The sequence below is a fragment of the Polypterus senegalus genome, chromosome 3, assembly GCF_016835505.1.
Source record: "Polypterus senegalus isolate Bchr_013 chromosome 3, ASM1683550v1, whole genome shotgun sequence".
Classification (NCBI taxonomy): Eukaryota; Metazoa; Chordata; class Cladistia; order Polypteriformes; family Polypteridae; genus Polypterus; species Polypterus senegalus.
In genome coordinates this window covers 31,178,287-31,198,660 of record NC_053156.1, presented here as the reverse complement: position 1 = coordinate 31,198,660, position 20,374 = coordinate 31,178,287, and the positions used below count along the sequence as shown (strand labels likewise).

The 20,374-nt window shown below is 41.2% G+C and overlaps 1 protein-coding gene across 1 annotated transcript in view; it reads right to left on the bottom strand.

Annotated features, from left to right (window-relative positions):
* LOC120524987 (integrin alpha-X-like) overlaps window positions 1–20,374 on the bottom strand; it is a 186,823-nt gene that overhangs the window by 21,724 nt on the left and 144,725 nt on the right. The window contains exons 20-25 of the mRNA XM_039746905.1: window positions 18,734–18,875; window positions 8,940–9,050; window positions 8,616–8,695; window positions 7,969–8,052; window positions 2,304–2,376; window positions 915–1,004 (exon numbers count right to left, since the gene is read on the bottom strand). Of these exons, the coding sequence (XP_039602839.1) occupies window positions 915–1,004; window positions 2,304–2,376; window positions 7,969–8,052; window positions 8,616–8,695; window positions 8,940–9,050; window positions 18,734–18,875 (580 nt within the window). The remainder of the gene's footprint in view (window positions 1–914; window positions 1,005–2,303; window positions 2,377–7,968; window positions 8,053–8,615; window positions 8,696–8,939; window positions 9,051–18,733; window positions 18,876–20,374) is intronic.

The following is a 20,374-nucleotide window of genomic DNA, read 5'->3' as shown; positions in this document are numbered from 1 at the left end:
CTTGTCTTCTCAGAGAGTCAAGGCTGGGGGGCTGTCAAAAGGCAGGGCCTGTTAAAGCCCATTGCGGCACTTCCTGTGTGATTTTGGGCTATACAAAAATAAACTGTATTGTATTGTATCGCTAGCTAAGCAGAAGCAAGGTGCACTCCGACACGTGGCGAGAGGTAGACTAACTCAAACAGAGGCTGGCAAGTAAATGAGGAAGGCGCTTCGCCCTGATCTCGGCCCACAGCCACTGTGTTAGATTTGCATAAATACATCGGTACCGCAAGTGAACTATGGTATTTAGCGCAATAAGAGAAGTCACAAAATCAGCCGGAAAGTTCAAGCAAATTATAGAAAACAACCAGATCTAAATCCCTTAAGTAATTCTCTCGTGAAAAGCAGACAGAACACGCTTGGACCACAAAATTTTTAAAACCGTTTCTTAGTGAGCACCTATGGGCCAAGGGTAACCTACATTCCAAATTTCAAGTCCCAAGTCCTCATGGTTCGGGAGATTTCATGATGAGTGAGTCAGTGGTATTTGGCTTTTATATATATAGATAACACTTTGATGATGTAACTAACAAAAATGTAAACCTCTGACTAAATCCTCAAACGTCCCTTTATTGTTATGTCATTGATACATTGTCTGACTTGTAATAAAAATAGTTTTAACCTCGGAAATACACCTGAAAGAATCCTGGGGGCCCAAAGGGCCACACAGACCACACTTTCAGAACTGCTACAGAAAAATGTATTCAAAGCTGGAACTGAGACGAGATTTGAAATTTTTAATCACAGTACAAATTAACCTAAATTTTATGCCAAATAAAGAAGAAGCCTGTTAATACATAATAAGGCACTCTACTTTATCGATATTTTAAAGAAATGTTGCAGGATTGTTTTATTGCTGTTAATTCATTTTTTACCTTGACGTTCCAAGTAAAACCAGGTTTAATTGACAAAGGAACAAGGAAAGTGAAATTGACTGGAATGTCCACATCGCCAAGATTTCGAACCTTAAGAGAAAAAAATAAAAAGTATAAATATTATTAGATGTTATACATTAGCAAATGAGAAAAAGCTATTCAAAAATTCATGTACAAAACTATACATAAATGAGGGGTTGTATATCACTATGATGTAGCCATTCTGTATAAGACTATAGCCACATACAAATTTCACTAACATAGATTATTTCACAATGCAAGATTAATCCACACAGAAAACAAACTTTTTCATGGTGGAAATGGGATTAAGGGCATCGGGATTGCTTGAGCGTGGGGGCATTTTGTATCTGGTGCCCTTTGACTCAATGGCTGGAACCTGATGATTAGCCTGATAATGAGAAGGTCTAATATTGAAAGATTGATTCAGATTTTTTTTTCTTAATTTTTCCATCTCAGAACACCATTTTTAGCCATTTTCTGCTACTTTTATGTAGTTCACAATAATAAAAGGATACGTGTCTGTGTGTCAATCCAGTTGCTATGTCTCAGTCACTCCAGCAGATGGCACATCACAAACATTAACACTGTTTTTATGAATCCTATACCAAATTGCATATAATTGAGACACATGCATTGCATTTTACAGTACATTCCAGCATATTGTACATCACAAACAGTAACTCTGCTTTTATGAACCCTACATTAAATGATATATTTGAGACATATGTATTACATTTAACATTCCAATAGATGGCACATCACAAACATTTGTAATAATGCCTTTTATTACTACATTTTTGTGATGTGCCAACTGCTGGAATGATACATGCAATGCTTTTTATTTTTACATACATTACAAAATACATTCCAACAGATGGTGCACTGCAAAAAGATTTCAACCAATTTTAGACTGATAGCACAGCTAGTTCTGTATATTTTAACATTATATATTCAAAATGCTTTTAATAACAAACCATTGAGAAAAATCTCTATTTGTAGATTGAAATGCTCAAAGAATATGAAATGTAGTATACAGTTGGTGCCAAATTCCCAAATGAAAGTTGAACATGAAAATACCATCTAGAAAAAAATGTGTCATGTAAATGAATGATACTCTGTATTATTACTATGCCATTTTCATATAATTCACTATATTCTGTTTTTCTTCAATAAACATATGTGTGTTTAAAGTAACAGCATAAATATATACAATTTGACAATATAATTATTAAAAAACATGTTTTTTAATGCAAAATGTGTTGGAATTTGCTATAATTTTTGGCACCTCCTGATTATTGATTTTTGGAAATAATTTGCAAAGAAGCTAGATGAAGATGTAGTGATGACACATTTGGTGTACTACTGTACCTCATAGGAATGCTGCAAGAGCTTGCTTTCCTTGGAACTGGAGGTAAAATTCAAATACTTTGTAAGATCCATGCTGCAGAAAAGAATGAAAGAGAAAGTTTTGTCACAATTTTAGTTTAAATTTTGATTTCCTACTTAACACATCTTCATTTCATCCACCTTACAGTATTAGATTTTTCAATCTCAGAGCATGAGAAAAGAACTTTTTTTTATTGTTCATACACTGGATTGAAGGAATTCATCCTAATGCTTTTCTTTGGATTTTCTATAGCACTTTTAAGCCTTTCTTAACCATAACATTCTCAAACCGACTTAATACAAATCAGGGTCATGGCAGGCTAAATCCTATTCCATGATCATTGGAGACAAGATAGGAATCATTTATCATCATACTACCAAGATGGCGCCGACTGTTGAGGCATGCCGTCAGCCACTCTGGCTTTTTTGTTTCTTATTAGTCCTGCTTTTTCCTCGGCTTACCTGTTCCTGTGATGCTCTTCTTGACTCGATCATTTCTTATGATCGCCTCACCCTTCCGGCTCTTGGAACGAGTGTGGGGATTTCTCAACATCTGACCCCTGAGTTCAGTCAAGCCTTTGGCCGATTGTTTGAGGAAGTCCCAGCTTTCCTCATCACTGCATATGGCTTGGCCGGTCGCCGATGGAAACGCCGCCGCCGGGGGAAGCGCGGTGGCACCAGGGCTCGGTTCCGAGCTTCCCAGATCCTCTCTAGGAACAACTCTCCTGGCTCCCAACATGAGGTAATGTTGCCGGAATGCCATTTGCCCTCAGACGCTACGGTGTACCTCCCTGCCTCGCTCCATCACCGCCGCCGGGAACTTTAACAACCTACCGTATCATGACAATATCAGCCTCCACGGCTGGTACATCTCTGTTAATGTCCTCCCAGCCGGTTCGTTTCGCGCTGATAAATGCCAGATCGGTCGTGAACAAAACTTTCATCCTGAAAGACTTTTTTCTTTCTAATGGCCTGGATTTTTTATGTACCGCTGAATCCTGGATTTTACCGGGCGAGACGCTCCCACTCACTGAAGTTTTGCCCCCGGGATGTTCCTATATCAACACGCCGAGAGCGCAGCGCCGCGGCGGTGGCTTATTGACCTTATTTAAATCTGATTTTATTTGCAACCGCCCTTCCTTTCCCCTTTCATTTTCCCCTTCAACTTTTGAGCTCAGTATGTTTGAACTAGTCTGCTCACCACCGCTGCTGTGCACACTCATTTATCGCCCTCCAAAATACAATAAGAACTTTTTAGATGAATTTGCAGCTTTCCTGGCTGATATTACCTGCAGATATGATCACTTCCTTTGTTTGGGTGATTTTAACATCCATGTCTGCTGTCCCGCTAATCCTCTAGCAAAAGACTTTCTGGACATTATTGACTCCTTTGGTCTCTCTCAACTAGTGAACGGACCAACACATGGACAGGTTCACACACTGGACCTGGTTCTTTCTCGCGGTCTCAGAATCAGTGACTTGGACATTCTGCCTCCCAGCTTTTCTGATCACTTGCCTGTTCTGTTTAATCTGGATTTGGTCTCTGTTGAGCATGGTAAATCCACCACCACCCGTCCCTCCCGTGTCATTCCCCCCTCTGCTGCTGAAGATTTTGCAGCTGCTTTTTCACCAATCTCCACATCATGTGAATCCACGGATGCTGATGTTTTATTGCAAACTTTCCACACTTCCTGCTGTTCTGTGATGGATGTCATAGCCCCACTCAAACGGAGACAATCCAAAGTCAAGCATGACCCATGGCTAAACGAACAAACTCGCTCCATCAGGCAAAACTGTAGGCGGCTAGAACATAAATGGAGGAAAGATGGTCTCACTGTTACCTTCGACTGCATGAGAGACGCGTGGTCCCAATACCAGAGAGCAGTCAGAGGTGCAAGGAACCGTTTTTTCGCTGACATCATCTCAAAAAACTCTGGCAATCAACGTGTCTTATACAAAACACTAAATGCTGTCCTCTCTCCAGCCATAACTGTTTTCTCTTCTGCCTCCACTGCTCTTTGTAATCAGATCACATTTTTTCTGCATAAGGTCACAAACATTAGATCCCAGATCTCCATTTCTTCTTCTGGCTCTGTTGATTTAGCCGCTCCTGCACGGTTCCCTCACCAGCTTTGAACCCATTTCGCTCCCCCATCTGGAAAAAATCGTCGCCCCAAAGAAGCCTTCAGGCTCTCCGGACGATGTGGTGCCGTCCAGACTGCTGAAAGATTCAATATGATGCCCTAAAGATCATAACTAGTAGTCTATCCTCGGCTATAGTTCCTCATGCTTTCAAACACGCAGTTGTACATCCAATTGTGAAAAAACCTGATCTTGACCCTGACGTTCTTTCCAATCTCCGTCCAATCTCCAAACTACCTTTCTTATCAAAAATACTAGAAAAAGTAGTTTATGAGCAATTAACTCATCACCTACAGGACCATCAGGCAATGGATCTTTTTCAGTCAGGCTTTAGGCCCCAACACAGCACAGAAACCGCGCATTTACGTGTCCTAAATGACGTCCTTTTGGCATTGGACTCAGGACTCCACGTAGTTATGGTTCTTCTCGACTTATCTGCTGCTTTCGACACAATCGACCACAACATCATGATCTCCCGACTCGAATCCTGGGCTAGTGTATCTGGCTTAGCCCTCGACTGGTTCAGGTCATATTTCTGCAACAGGACTCTCAGAGTCATGCTAGACGATTTTTCATCTGAATCAGTCCCACTCCCATGTGGGGTCCCCCAGGGTTCCATTTTAGGGCCACTACTTTTTCAATCTACATCCTGCCTTTAGGTGCAATTTTTAGAAAACATGCAATTTCATATCACCTATATGCTGACGACTGCCAATTTTATTTCTCCCTCAAACCAACTGACTCCACCAAACCTCTCCTCGACTGCCTATCTGACATTAAGGACTGGCTGGCTGTAAACTTCCTTCACCTGAACGATTCAAAAGCCAAGGTCATTGTTTTTAGTCCCGACTGCAAACAGGCTCCACCCCTTGGCCTTGTTTCTCTTCCCATTCCAGTAACTTCGTCTGTCTCCAATCTTGGAATCAAAATGGATACGTTCCTGAAAATGGATGCTCAAGTCAACAGCACAGTAAAATCCTGCTTTTTCCATCTAAGGCGAATCGCCAAACTCAAGCCTATTCTGTCTAACCACCTCCTGGAATCAGTAATCCATGCATTCATTACGTCCCGGCTTGACTACTCTAATTCCTGTCTTTTTGGTATCAGTAAAGCCACTCTTTCTAGACTCCAACTGGCTCAAAATGCAGCTGCAAGGCTTCTAACTGGAAGTAGCAGAATCCAACACATTTCACCGATTTTAAAAACCCTACACTGGCTGCCGGTTAGATTTAGAATCGATTTTAAGATTCTCCTCCTAACCTATAAGGCATTAAACGGTCTAGCCCCCGCCTATTTGAGTGTCTTGATCCATTGTCACAATCCCCCTCGTGTTCTTAGATCCGCAGATCAGCTGCTCCTAACCGTTCCCAAGGCACGTTTCAAAGCTCGTGGTGAAAGGGCTTTCTCCGTCTGTGCACCCAGGCTCTGGAACTCCCTGCCCTTAGTGGTTAGGCAAGCCGCTTCAGTCGCCACATTCAAATCTCCTAAAACGCACTTCTTCACATTGGCTTTTAATTCTTAACCTGTTTCATTTTCCACTTGCCTTTTGCTATTTTCTCTATTTTATTTGGTCCCCTGACCTGTTTTAGTATCTCTGTTTTAATTTCTCTCTTAATGTTTGTTTTTAATATTTTGCTTTTAGTCCTGCTTGTTGTAGCTGTACAGCGCTTCGGTCAGTTGTAATGCTGTGTTTATAAGCGCTCAACAAATAAATATGGTATGGTATGGTATGGTATTTGTGTATGGGGAGCAGAGCTGTTTACAGAGCACCATTTTTGAATCACCAATCCATTGGTCTTATTTAGAAGTACACATTATTTTACCAGAGAAATGACAATGCCTTTACAAATCCTACCCCTTACCTGTAGCATCAATTGGACAGTGCTTCTGAACAGAATGAAAGCAAGGTAGACAAACAACTTGCACAGTGAACTGCTGTATTTCGTAGCAACAGATCCTGTACACACCAGAATGCTGTGTATCATCATTGAGAGAATGATTGAATGGAACTCTTCCCTGTAGGTCAACTTTGTTGACTATAAGATACCTTTGACAGTGTGGACAGAGATGCCCTTTGAAAAAGTCTCTGGCATTATGACATACCAACCAAGCTCATCAGCATTATTAAGAACAAAGAAAAGACCAAAATCCTTAAGGCCAATGCAACCAACACAGACCCAATCATTGTGGAAGGAGAAGTGCTGGAAGAGGTGGAAGCTTTTACTTGCTTGGGAAGTGTCATCAACAGCACTCTAAAAATTAAACTTGCCAGAGTGGTTCTTCAGAGCAACGCCACAGGGGAACCATTTTTGGTTCCCAAAAGACCCACCCAGCTGAAGATTCCAGAAGGAACCTTTATTTAGATCCATAGCAGGTTCTTCACAGTAAATAACCATGAATAAATAGTAACAGATTGTGAAATACCAATGGATCATGATTTTAAAAAGGACTCTTTCTGCATACAATAACACAGGAAAAAGACAACCAAACAGGCTTAAGTAAGCAATTGGAGAAATCTAACCTGATTTAGACAGATAAGCTGGGGGTAATATTGGGTAAAGTTTTGGTTACAGCATTATCACCTTTAAAGTTTGCAAGATGGAACCAAAAAAAATATTTTTACAGAGAAAGTCAAGGGAAAAAAAATGCAAACTGCAGTAGAGCACTTGCGAAGAAGACTGGATATAATTTCAAGGATTGTCTTCAGGAATGTTGCTGACCTGAGTTTTTGTTTTCCTCTCTTCCGTTGTCTACTGTCCATAGTTCAAAAAATAATTAATGGACTGATATTGTTGATTTCTATTTATGTTAATCAGTTATAAACTATTATGTTTTCCAATTGATTTAAAAAAATGTAACTTGTTATACATAATCATTACATACTGTACTTTGTAATTTGTACAGTTTATAATAGCATTTACCTCATTTAGTGAGGTGTGATATACAAAGATAAGCTGAATTTAATTGATTTACAAGACATGCATGTTAGGTGCATTAGTAATCCTATCTTATCCCTGGTGTGTGCTTGGTGTGTGTGTGTGTGTGTATGTGTGCCCTGTCCTGGATTTGTTCCTGCCTTGTGCTCTGTGTTCTCTGGGATTGGCTCCAGCAGACCCCCGTGACCCTGTGTTAGGATATAGTGGGTTGGATAATGACTGACTGACTACAATGATTAACTTAACAAATCAATTAAATTTTTATTGTTTGCAAAGTGTGGACTTGGGAGTGGTGTAACACCCTTGTAAATATATTACAAATTACATGTTAGAATACAACCTGCATTAAACATTAATAGCTCCAGTATGGCATTTCTACAGCTTTGCCTGTGCAGTAATACGATGGCACCAATTTTTATAGATTTTCCCAACATTCTTTGGTTTGTAATTTTATTCAGCATGAAAGGTGCTATATAAAAATATTCCCTTGTTTAACAATAAGAAATAAATAAAACCAATGGCAAAAAACAAGATATTTTATTTCATAATGAATACTTGTGTACACTCACCCTTTCACCATCACATTAATAGGAAGCTTTACTGGAATCAAGCTGCTGGCAAAGTTGTCATGCAAACTACCATTATCATTATCACTAGAAAAAAAGAAAGATATTCACTGAGAAGAAGGTTCTCAAATGAACATTGCATCTAATTAATTATCACCTGTTCTTCCTTTTGATAAACCATTAATAAAACATGTTTGAATGATTCCTGTAAATTTATCCTATGCTTTGTCATGGTGTTACTGTACCTTGTGGATCCTAAATGGGTAATTTAAAAAACTCACTACAAAGTAATTGCTATCATGTGACATCCAAAAACGAAATAAATAAATAAAGGAAATCTTATGTTATGTTGTTTGTTTTTGAATCTTATGTTACTAACAGGGTTGACTTGTGTGGAATAACGTGCAGGTGTGGCCACTAAATAAATTCCCCAAGGGCACTTCTTCCAGCACTCAGAACTAGCTGAGGCAACTTTACTACAATTTCCGCAATCCCACCTACTGTACACACAATATGTCTACTGGCCCCAAGCTGCACCTAAATAAAGGAGACAACCATCCGGATTCTATCCACTCTCACCAGGGGCGATGCCTATGAGGATTTTGTACTCTTTTATGATTATTAAACAAAAAATTGAAACATTTGCTCACCTCCTTGCTGTCACATTAATCTGCACATTATCCCTCAAAGATGAATTTCTTGCCACATTAAAGGATGCAAGCAAAACAATCTAAAGAAAAGGAAGAGATTAATAAATTTCATGATTATTCATCCATTCATTTCCTTAACCCACTTATTCCAGCATTAGCTTGTGGGGCTCTGGAAGCAGTCAGGTTTAGGGCAGGAAAAATCTTCTAAATTGTCTCACTGTGAGTGAAGGCTGCTAGATATATGCAGCCACATGCCTTGCAATGAACGTCTACCTGTTACAAAGCTGGTAACCAATATAGAAAAGAATCTTATTGTCTACCGACCTTTGCCCCCTCTTTCAGAATGGGATTGCTGACTTTGCAGGTTGTTTGTCCATTATGGGAATTAGCACCCAGGTCTTCTGTATTGCAGTCCAAGCTTGCCCTCCATGTTGACTGAAATACAGAAAACAACATATTTAAACCCCTTCACTGTCTGCACACTTTATTGTGTAGTAGATTTAATTCTGAATGGATAAATCTGTCATTTACCCCATCAATCTATACTCAATAATCCATAATGATAAAGTGAAAACATCTTTATACAGAGGTTTACAAATTTAGTAAAAAATCATAAGCTAAAATCTCTAATTCATATAAGTATTCAGACCCTTTGTTGTGGCAATCCAGATTATGGTCAGGTGTCTCCTGTTTGCTTTAATTCTCCTTGAGATGTGTTTAGAATTTGATTTGAGTTATCGTGTGGCAAATTCAATTAATTGGACATCTTTTAGAAAGGCCCACATCTGTATATATAAAGCTGCACAATTCACACTGCATGTCAGGACAAACAAAAACAAGCCAAGAAGGCAGAGGAAGGCTTTGTAGACCTCAGGTAAGAGTATACATACATTTTTAAAGAAGAAGAAGAATGTAGTGGTAACTCTAATAGACTTTCAGAAGACCTCTGGTGAAATGGGAGAACCTGTCAGAAGGATAACTATTTCAGCAGCCCTCCATCAATCAGGCGTGTATGGCAGAGGTGCTAGATGGACACCACTCTGGAGTAAATAACCAAAAACCCTTCTTGGAGTTAGCCAAATGGTATTTAAAGGATGTGTGAGCATGAGGAAATAAGATTGTATGATCTGGTGTCAGGAGAAGATCAGGCACTAGTCATCATATAGCTAACAACATCTCTACAGTGAAGGATGGTGGTGACAGTATCATGATGTGAGGGTGATTCTCAGTTACAGACACAGGGGGACAGGTCAGAATTGAGAGAAAGATGAATGCAGCCAAATCAAGACTGGTCCTTGAGGAAAACCTGCTCCAGAGTGTATGTAATGGCAGGGTGGGGCGGTAGGTCACCTTTTAGTGCAACATTTACTGAAAGCATACAGCCGAGACTACGCTGGAGTACCTTCAGGACAAGTCTCTGACTGTCTTTGAGTATCTCAGCCAAAGCTTAAAGCCCATAGAACATCTGTGGAGAGCCCTGAAGATGTCAGTCTACAGATACTTACAATCTACTCTAAAGGAGTTTGAGAGGATCTGCCAGGAAAAATGTGATAAACTGCCAACATCCAGGTGTGCAAGGCTGGTAGAGGCACCCAGCGTCAAAGTAGTGCTTTTGTTCCAGTGTGGTTTCCCTTTCTTTTTTAGCTCCACATCCCTGACACGGCTTTATCAAATACACTGAAATTTACCACATATTGTTTATTAGTTTAAGGCATCTGATTGTAATTAACCTGTAATAATATAATGGTCCACGGAATGGCCAAACTATTCCAAATACCATAGCTTCTTTAGCGTTGTTACTCTCATTGTACCACTCGGAGTATTTATATCACTGTATCTGAGTGTGGAATCACATCTCTACAGCAGCTGATCGGAAAGAGAATTATCAGGATACAGCATCAAGCACACGCTGCCTCTGCCAGGTGCACATTCAATTTGAACTGCTCTCATACGATAAACGCTTCAGAGCCTTTCCTGTAGGGACCTTGCGGTTTAGAAACAGTTTCATCCCAAGGACTATAAATGCACTTAATCAGTCCATCAAGTGCACCCGGTAGAACCTTTTGCACTTATAAGTACAATTACCTTACTGCACCCTAGGCCTCAGTTCAATGATCGACTCTGTGGTCATGTCATAGGAATTGCGGCCACATGTCTTGGGCACTTAGGCAAAGAGAGGGGCGGAACTGTCAACTGATCACCACCTGGTGGTGAGTTGGCTTCGATGGTAGGGGAGGACCCCAGTAAGGCCTGGTAGACCTAAACATATTGTGAGGGTCTGCTGGGAACGTCTGTCAGAGTCCACTGTCAGAAGTAGCTTCAACTCCCACCTCCAGTAGAACTTTGACTATGTCCCAAGGGAGGTGGGGGACACTGAATCCGAATGGGCCATATTACGTGCCTCTATTGTTGAGGCGGCTGACTGGAGCTGTGGCCGTAAGGTGGTCGGTGTTTGTCGTGGTGGTAATCCCGAACCTGTTGGTGGACACCGGTGGTGAGGGATGCTGTCAAGCTGAAGAAGGAGTCCTACAGGACAGTTTTGTCCTGTGGGATTCCAGAGGCAGCTAATAGGTACCGGCAGGCCAAGCAGAATGCTGAGGCAAAAACTCGGTGTGGGATGAGTTTGGACTGCTTTGAGGAGATTTTGGTCCACCATTCGGCGTCTTAGCAGGGGGAAGCGGTGCAGTGTCAACACTGTGTATGGTGGGGATGGTGTGCTGCTGACCTCGACTCTAGATGTTGTGGGTTGGTGGAGGAAGTACGTTGAAGACCTCCTCAATCCCACTAGCATGCCTTTCAATAAGGAACCAGAGCCTGGGGACTCGGAGGTGGGCTCTCCCATCTCTGGGACTAAGGTCACCGAGGTGATCAAAAAACTCTTTGGTGGCAGGGCCCCGGGGGTGGATAACATACGCCCAGAGTTCCTCAAGGCTCTGGATTTTGTATGACTGTCTTAGTTGACACACCTCTGGAACATTGCATGGACATTGGGGACAGTGCCTTTGGATTGGCAGACTGGGGTGGTTGTCCTCTTCTTTATGAAGGAGGACCGGATGGTGTGTTCTCACTACACAGGGATCACACTCCTTAGCCTCCCTGGAAAAGTCTATTTGGGGGTCCTAGAGAAGTTTATCAGATAGTTGAACCTCGGATTTAGGAGGTACAGTGTAGTTTTCATCCTAGTCGCGGAACAGTGGACCAGCTCTGCACCCTTGGCACGGTCCTGGAGGGTGCATGGGAGTTTGCCCAACCAGTCTACATGTGTTTTGTGTACTTGGAAAAGGATTTTGACCGTGTCCCTTGGGGAATCCTGTGGGGGGTGCTTCGGAAATATGGGGTACCTGACCTCCTGATAAGGGCTGTTCAGTCCCTGTACAACTGGTGTCAGAGATTGGTCCGCATTGCCGGCAGTAAGTCAAACCCATTTCCGGTGAGATTTGGACTCCGCCAGGGCTGCCCTTTGTCTCCGAATTCTGTTCATAACTTGTTCAAAATTTCTAGGCAAAGCCAGGGCATTGAGTGGGTCCGGTTTGGTGGGCTCAGGATTGGGTCACTTGTTTTTGCAGATGATGATGTCCTCTTTGCTTCATCAGGCCGTGATCTTCAGCTCTCACTGGATCGGTTCACAGCCAAGTGTGAAGTGGCTGGGATAGGAATCGGTACCTCCAAATCCAAGACCATGGTCCTCAGCTGGAAAAGGGTGGGTTGCCCTCTCAGGGTTGGGAGTGAGATTCTGCCCCAAGGGTAGAGGTTCAAGTATCAGAGGGTCTTGTTCATGAGTGCAGCATCCGCAGTGATGCTGGCTCTGCATCGGCCTGTAGTGGTGAAAAAGGAGCTGAGCCAAAAGGCAAACTTCTCAATTTACCGGTTGATCTACGTTCCTACCCTCACCTATGGTCATGAGCTGTGGGAAGTGACTGAAAGAACGAGATCGCGAATACAAGCAGCTGAAATGAATTTCCTCCACAGGGTGTCTGGGCTTTCCCTTAAAAATAGGGTGAAAAGCTCAGTCATCCGGGAGGAGCTCAGAGTAGATCCACTGCTCCTCCGCATCGAGAGGAGTCAAATGAGGTGGCTTGGGCATCTGATCAGGATGCCTCCTGGATGCCTCTCTGGTGAGGTGTTCTGGGCACATCTAACCTGGAGAAGGCCCAAGGGAAGACCCAGGACACACGGGAGGGACTCTGTCTCTTGGCTGGCCTGAGAATGCCTCGGGATTCCCCTAGAAGAGCTAGTAAAAGTGACCAGGGAGAGGGAAGTCTGGGCATCTCTGCTGAAGCTGCTGCCCCTGAGACCCGATCTCGGATAAGCAGAAGAGGATGGATGGTGTCCCTATTTTTTTTCTTTTCTCTGTACCCTAATACGTTTCCATATGATACTCAGATGGTGGGCTACAATTCACCTTTTCATGGCAACTTTGATATCTGACAACTTTTATTTTTATTTCAGGCACTGTGACTTTGTGAACTTGAGCTTTCGAGTTTCTTCGACAATCTGTAACTTGATCAACTTCCTTTTGTTGTTTATACCACTATTTAAACCAGCAAATAATATGTTTTTCCTTGCCTCCACTTGGTATTCGCTGAAATTGTTCTATTTTCCCCTGTGCTTTTGCCATTGTCTTTTCACAGAATGCTGAGCTTAAGGGTCTATTTATATTGATTTGCATATTCAAAGAGGCGTAATTCTGGGAGGAGTTGGGGAGTGGCAGCAGGCACTTGCACGTGCATTACTTTTCACGCTGACTGGGATTTATAAAGCGGAAGAACGTGGAAGTTGGTATACGCACAGATGTATGCATCTGGATTTTATTTGTGCGTACGCACATTTCCGCTTTTGTCCATACGCCATGTTTTAGTGTGAATTCTATGCACACAGTTAAGCATGAGGTGTTTGAGAGGATTTAGAGGAAGTCAAAAATGTAGGTGGAGCCCAGCTATTAAAAGATTTAAAAACAGAAAGTAGAGGTTTAAAATTAATCCTAAAACAAACTCGGAGCCAGTGAAAGGAAGGTGAAACTGGAGTGATGTGAATTCTGTTCTTAGTACTAATCAATAATCTCATCACAGCATTCTGTGATATCCATATACAAAGAATAACAAAAACCTAAGTGGGAGCAATGCACGGATCACTTTCTGTAATTCAGTAATTGATAACATTGGCTTCACCATTAGCTTCAAGGACCTTTCTATGTTGAAAAAACTACCCCTGATTACAGAGTTCAGTTATGTATGTGGTGAGATTTGGGAAAATTTATGCAGAAAGACATGCTGATGCTGAAAATGCAATTCATGGGAACTGTGACACAGCAATGTTACCCACAGTGCCATCATGTTGCTATTATCTAAAACATATTCTTACTATTCCATTTATACATCTGTTTCTGTAATCACATAATTTAAATCTATCATGCTTTAGATGCAGAGTCTATTCAGAAACAATTAGGCATATGACAAGAAGAAAACTCTAGACAGGGACCAGTACATGACACACACAGTCTGGGCCAGTTTACAGTCAACAGTTACACTAACTTGTACATCTTTAGAAAAAAGAAGAAAAGCAGAACACCTGGTACAAAATGCATAGTGTAAAGGAGATTACATGCAAAGTCTGCATAGTGTGCAACCAGTTGCAGGACTGAACCAGAACTCTTGGTCTGTAAAGCAGTAGTGCTAGTCACTGTGCTCCTAAGAGTACATTTTTGATTAAAATGACTGTATATGCTAATTCCACCAATGAATTAAATTGGATTTAGAAAATGAAGATATGAATACTAAAATGTCTGACCTCAAGTGTTTGTGGTATACAGTATTGAGAGAAGTTCTATTGCTAGAGAAGGGTCTCTTGTGAAGAAACGCTGTTAAACCAAACTGAGTGCAGTAAGGGGTATGTGGAAATCCCAGGTTCTGCTTTCACATCTTCAACCGTTAGCTGGCCGCTCTTTTTTTATCAGTCAACCACAAGCCAAAATAACGATTTTTCCTAAAGCATATTAAAATGCACTATGATTGTGAATAACATGTTCATTCTGACCATTGGTTAGTTTGTCTTTATTAAACCTAAGCCAGTGACTTTTGTTATTTAGAAAAGATAAAACAGACAAGATGGGAACAATATAAATTGGTGATGAGCTAAGAGATACATCTTAGCTCCTGAGTGTGAAGAGCAGCATGAGAGATGACAACATTACAGTCTACGTGAAAGTTTTGAGATAGCAGTGTAAGAAATATCAAGTATCTGGATGTTTAGTGTCTTTCTTAAAGATCGGTTGAAACTAAATGAAGCAAATAAAGAGCACTGCATAATCAGATAATACTAGGGAAATCCAAATGAACATCAAGCAACATAAGGACAAGGTAACAAAAACTAACTAAACGTTCTCAATAAAAAGATGGGGTGCTAGGAGCAACCCTGGGACAGGGAGTAGATCAATATGAAGTAGCCATTTCACCAATCATACCAGTCTTTGGGTGTAGCATAGCTGCCAGATCAGACGGCTTCCTGGTACAATCAACCTCCATCATTAAATGATTGATCCATATAGTGGGGCAGCAAGTGCTATGAATTCTTCAAGCCATTGAATTTAAAAATTTAAAGAGTAGTGAGAAGTCAAGTAAAATGTCAATTTTTATTGGCTAACTAAAAAGATTACAATACACAAACTTTCCAGGCAACATCATTAATTACATCTTGCCTGAAGAAGGGGCCTGAGTTGCCTCAAAAGCTTGCATACTGTAATATTTTTAGGTAGCCAATAAAAGGTGTCATTTTGCTTGACTTCTCACTAGATTCATAATGGCTAACATGATACAACACACTAGTACTACAAATTTAAAGAGGAAGGCACATTTTTGGTTAGAATACAAATAGCTACTTGGTTGTAAGTAATGGACCCTTGGAAGAATAATTGCTTCAGATGCTGAGGTTAGCATATGTCCAGGTTTCCCCAGAAATGCCCTTTTTTTGGGTGTCAGGGTGGTTTTTACAGTCAGTTTGTCAGTGTTTTTCACACTGTGGCCCATTGTTCCCAACCAATTTATTTTTTTTCAATTCATGCCCTTTTTTCAAGTTCTACCTACCATATAATTATTAACAAACATTAGATGAACCCACAACGGCGATGCCTTAGGTCAGTGGTTCTAAAATGGTGCGCCGCACACGTTAAATGAACAAATAAGTAAATATCCTTGCCCAGAATACACCCCCCCAGACTTATACAGTACTTAGAAAAACTCCAATGGGACTCGGGGAGCCCCCCTTGCAGTCTTTTATTGTATTTCTGTGTCCTCTTTTTCACTCGGAAAATACAGTGCATCCGGAAAGTATTCACAGTGCATCACTTTTTCCACATTTTGTTATGTTACAGCCTTATTCCAAAATGGATTAAATAAATTTTTTTCCAGAATTGTACACACAACACCTCATAATGACAACATAAAAAAGTTTACTTGAGGTTTTTACAAATTTATTAAAAATAAAAAAAAATGACAAATCACATGTACAGTGATCCCTCGCTATATTGCGCTTCGACTTTTGTGGCTTCACTCTATCGCAGATTTTAAATGTAAGCATATCTAAATATATACCATGGATTTTTTGCTGGTTCGCGGGTTTCTGCGGACAATGGGTCTTTTAATTTAAAGTACATGCTTCCTCAGTTTGTTTGCCCAGTTGATTTCATACAAGGGACACTATTGGCGGATGGCTTAGAAGCTACCCAATCAGAGCATGTATTACATTTTAACTAAAACTCCTCAATGATATACGATGTGCTTCCCGAGCGATTGTTTGCTTTTCTCGGTGTTTCTCTGACATTCTCTGCGCCTGACGGAGGGGCTGTGAGCAGAGGGGCTGTTTGCACAGAGGCTGTTTGCCTAGAGGATATGGACGCTCCTCTAAGAAATGCCGCTTTATCACAGTGGCCCAAAAGCACGTTTTGATTTTTTGATTGTTTGCTTTAATCTCGTGCGCTCTCTCTCTCTGACGTTCTCTGCTCCTGACGGAGGGGGTGTGAGCAGAGGGGCTGTTTGTTTAGAAGATACGGAGGCTACTCTAAAAAATGCTGAAAGACTACCTTCACATTGCTCCCTTCTTTGCGGCTGCTTTATCGCGGTGCTCATACTTAAAAGCCCAACAGCACGTATTGATTTTTTGATTGTTTGTTTTTCTGTCACGCTCTCTCTATCTCTCTGACATTTTCTGCTCCTGACAGCGCTCGTTTGAAGAGAAGATATGTTTGCATTCTTTTAATTGTGAGAAAGAACTGTCATCTCTGTCTTGTCATGGAGCACAGTTTAAAATTTTGACTAAAGGGTGTTATTTCATGTCTAGAGGGCTCTAATAATGTTAACAGTGTGGGAGAGTTTATAAGGGCTTAAAATATATAAAAATAACCATACAAACATATGGTTTCTACTTCGTGGATTTTCACCTCGAGGAGGGATTACTGTACATAAGTATTCACAGCCTTTGCTCAATACTTTATCAATGCACCTTTGGCAGCAATTACAGCCTCAAGTCTTTTTGAATATGATGCCACAAGCTTGGCACACCTATCCTTGGCCAGTTTTGTCCATTCCTCTTTGCAGCACCACTCAAGCTCCATCAGGTTGGATGGGAAGCGTCGGTGCACAGTCATTTCAAGATCTCTCCAGAGATGTTCAATTGGATTCAAGTCTGGGCTCTGGCTGGGCCACTCAAGGACATTCACAGAGTTGTCCTGAAGCTACTCCTTTGATATCTTGGCTGTGTGCTTAGGGTTGTTGTCCTGCTGAAAGATGAACCATCGCCCCAGTCTGAGGTCAAGAGCGCTCTGGAGCAGGTTTTCATCCAGGATGTCTCTGTACATTGCTGCAGTCATCTTTGCCTTTATCCTGACAAGTCTCCCAGTTCCTGCCACTGAAAAACATCCCCACAGCATGATGCTGCCACCACCGTGCTTCACTGTAGGGATGGTATTGGCCTGGTGATGAGCGGTGCCTGGTTTCCTCCAAACGTGATGCCTGGCATTCACACCAAAGAGTTCAATCTTTGTCTCATCAGACCAGAGAATTTTGTTTCTCATGGTCTGAGAGTCCATCAGGTGCCTTTTGGCAAACTCCAGGCGGGCTGCCATGTGCCTTTTACTAAGGAGTGGCTTCCGTCTGGCCACTCTACCATACAGGTCTGATTGGTGGATTGCTGCAGAGATGGTTGTCCTTCTGGAATGTTCTCCTCTCTCTACAGTGGACCTCTGGAGCTCTGACAGAGTGACCATTGGGTTCTTGGTAACCTCCCTGACTAAGGCCCTTCTCCCCCGATCGCTCAGTTTAGATGGCCGGCTAGCTCTAGGAAGAATCCTGGTGGTTTTGAACTTCTTCCATTTACGGATGATGGAGACCACTGTTCTCATTGGGATGTTCAAAGCAGCAGAAATTTTTTTGTAACCTACCCCAAATTTGTTCCTCGAGACAATCCTGTCTCGGAGGTCTACAGAGAATTCCTTTGACTTCATGCCTTGGTTTGTGCTCTGACATGGACTGTCAACTGTGGGACCTTATATAGACAGGTGTGTGCCTTTCCAAATCATGTCCAATCAATTGAATTTACCACAGGTGGACTGCAATGAAGCTGCAGAAACATCTCAAGGATGATCAGGGGAAACAGGATGCACCTGAGCTCGATTTTGAGCTTCATGGCAAAGGCTGTGAATACTTATGAACATGTGATTTCTCAGTTTTTTTATTTTTAATAAATTTGCAAAAATCTCAAGTAAACTTTTTTCATGTTGTCATTATGGGGTGTTGTGTGTAGAATTCTCAGGAAAAAAATGAGTTTAATCCATTTTGGAATAAGGCTGTAACATAACAAAATGTAGAAAAAGTGATGCGCTGTGAATACTTTCCGGATGCACTGTATGTAACCCTAACAAATGGGGTTAATGGAGTAGCCACCTTATGGTTGATTGTTGTGTATGTTGATTTTGACCTATTGTCAGAGCACTCTTCGTGTAGCAAGGAGCTCTGTCAACCAGTAATGGCTGCAAGATGGAAGCTATCTTTGAACAGGATATCATTTTTGCATACTACTATTGTTGATTAAATTAATTTTCTTTCTTTTTTTCTGATTTCACACAATACCTGCAGCACAGATGATTTTCGGAAAGTCAGTCCAGCTGGGTAGAAGATAGTCACCTCACTGCGGTATGAATCCTCTCCAGAGTTCAATAGACATATTGTCAAGTTCAAAATAAAATGTGGATGTGCCAAAAGAAATTGGGATCTACGATGAGAGAAGCAAACAGAGGAATAATTTTAGTAAATAAAATTTACACAAAAAATCTCACACAAGTGCTTGGAGATGAATGGTAATACATCTGCCCAGGGGGTGGCGGGGTGCACTAACGCTCTTTCTAAGTCCCCTGCAGACCTTTCCCGGGAAATCCTACCAGGAGTCGCCGCCTCGACTTGGGACACCCCATTTCTGGTCCTGGCCCCGTGGACGACATCACTTTCCCCAGACTTCCTATAAAGCCTCACACCTTTTCCCTGGAATTCATTTCTTTTTTGGACTCTGTCTTGTAAACTTGACTCAATCTAAGAACCATTTACTTTTTGCAGCCAGGATACTGAATTATACGGGTGACTGCCCCAAACCTTGACATGTCTCTTGTCTCTTCGTATCACAGCTGTTATCATCTTATCAGATCTAAAGTACATCAGAACTGATTTTTAGCTAAGAGAAAAAAAATAAAGTATGCATAATTTACAGGAAAATTTTGTTTATTTACAATATGTATTACTAAATTATTTTAGACTAGGGTGCTTCACCCCCTGCTTGCTTCACATCTCTCCCGCTTGCATATGTGGATTTCACTTTCACCAAACAACAAATCTTTTAATTCTCATGGATACGTCTCTTCATTGGGAAGAAACACTACTTTTCCCTGATGGCAACACGAATTAGACAATCTACAAGTCTCCAAATTAAAGTTTAAATCGGAACAATATATTTGATCTTTTTTCGCTGTTCCATTATTTCACAGAGTAATAATATCTGTTTGTTGGCGCTAATGCGATCTTTAGTATCATTTTGTTTGAGATTTTCAAATTTTAGGACTTTCATTATCTCTAACCGGCTCTGCACACAATATGTATTGTGCCCGCGTTTTTGAACCTCTTTATGACATTCTACTTTGTCATCTACTCTTTGTCTTTTATTTCCGGCCCCGGGCATGGTTAAATCTCTTGGCACAAAGTCTTTTCTCATGGGACATGAAAGCATCTCTCTGAAAAAGTCATGTCTCTTCCCAGGCTAAAAAGTCTCGTCTTGTCCCAGGATTTTATTTTTATATAATAAAGAGATGCCTTCATCATTTATTTTTGTTATCATTTTGAAAATGGCACAAACTTCTATTATATGAAGTCTTTTCAAGAGTGCTGCCATATTTTTTAATTTCTCTGTGAGAGGTTTCCGAATGACATGTCTCACACAGAGCAATATGTGATGTCACCTGTATCAAACACAGTGGAACAAAAACATCAGTGCCCAAATTATAGTATTCATTGACAACTAGTGATGAGCAAAACAGGAAAGTTTTGATGCACATACAACTGACTCTAAAGTTTGTTTCATAGGCGAATTTTCAATTGTCAAACATGAAATTCACTAAGGGATTTTCTTGGGGCAGAAATGAAGAAATGGTGCTCTTTAAGGCCATGTTCACACCTCTTAAAATAAGACTGAAAAGTGCACCAAATATTCAAGTAACATCGGTTTGA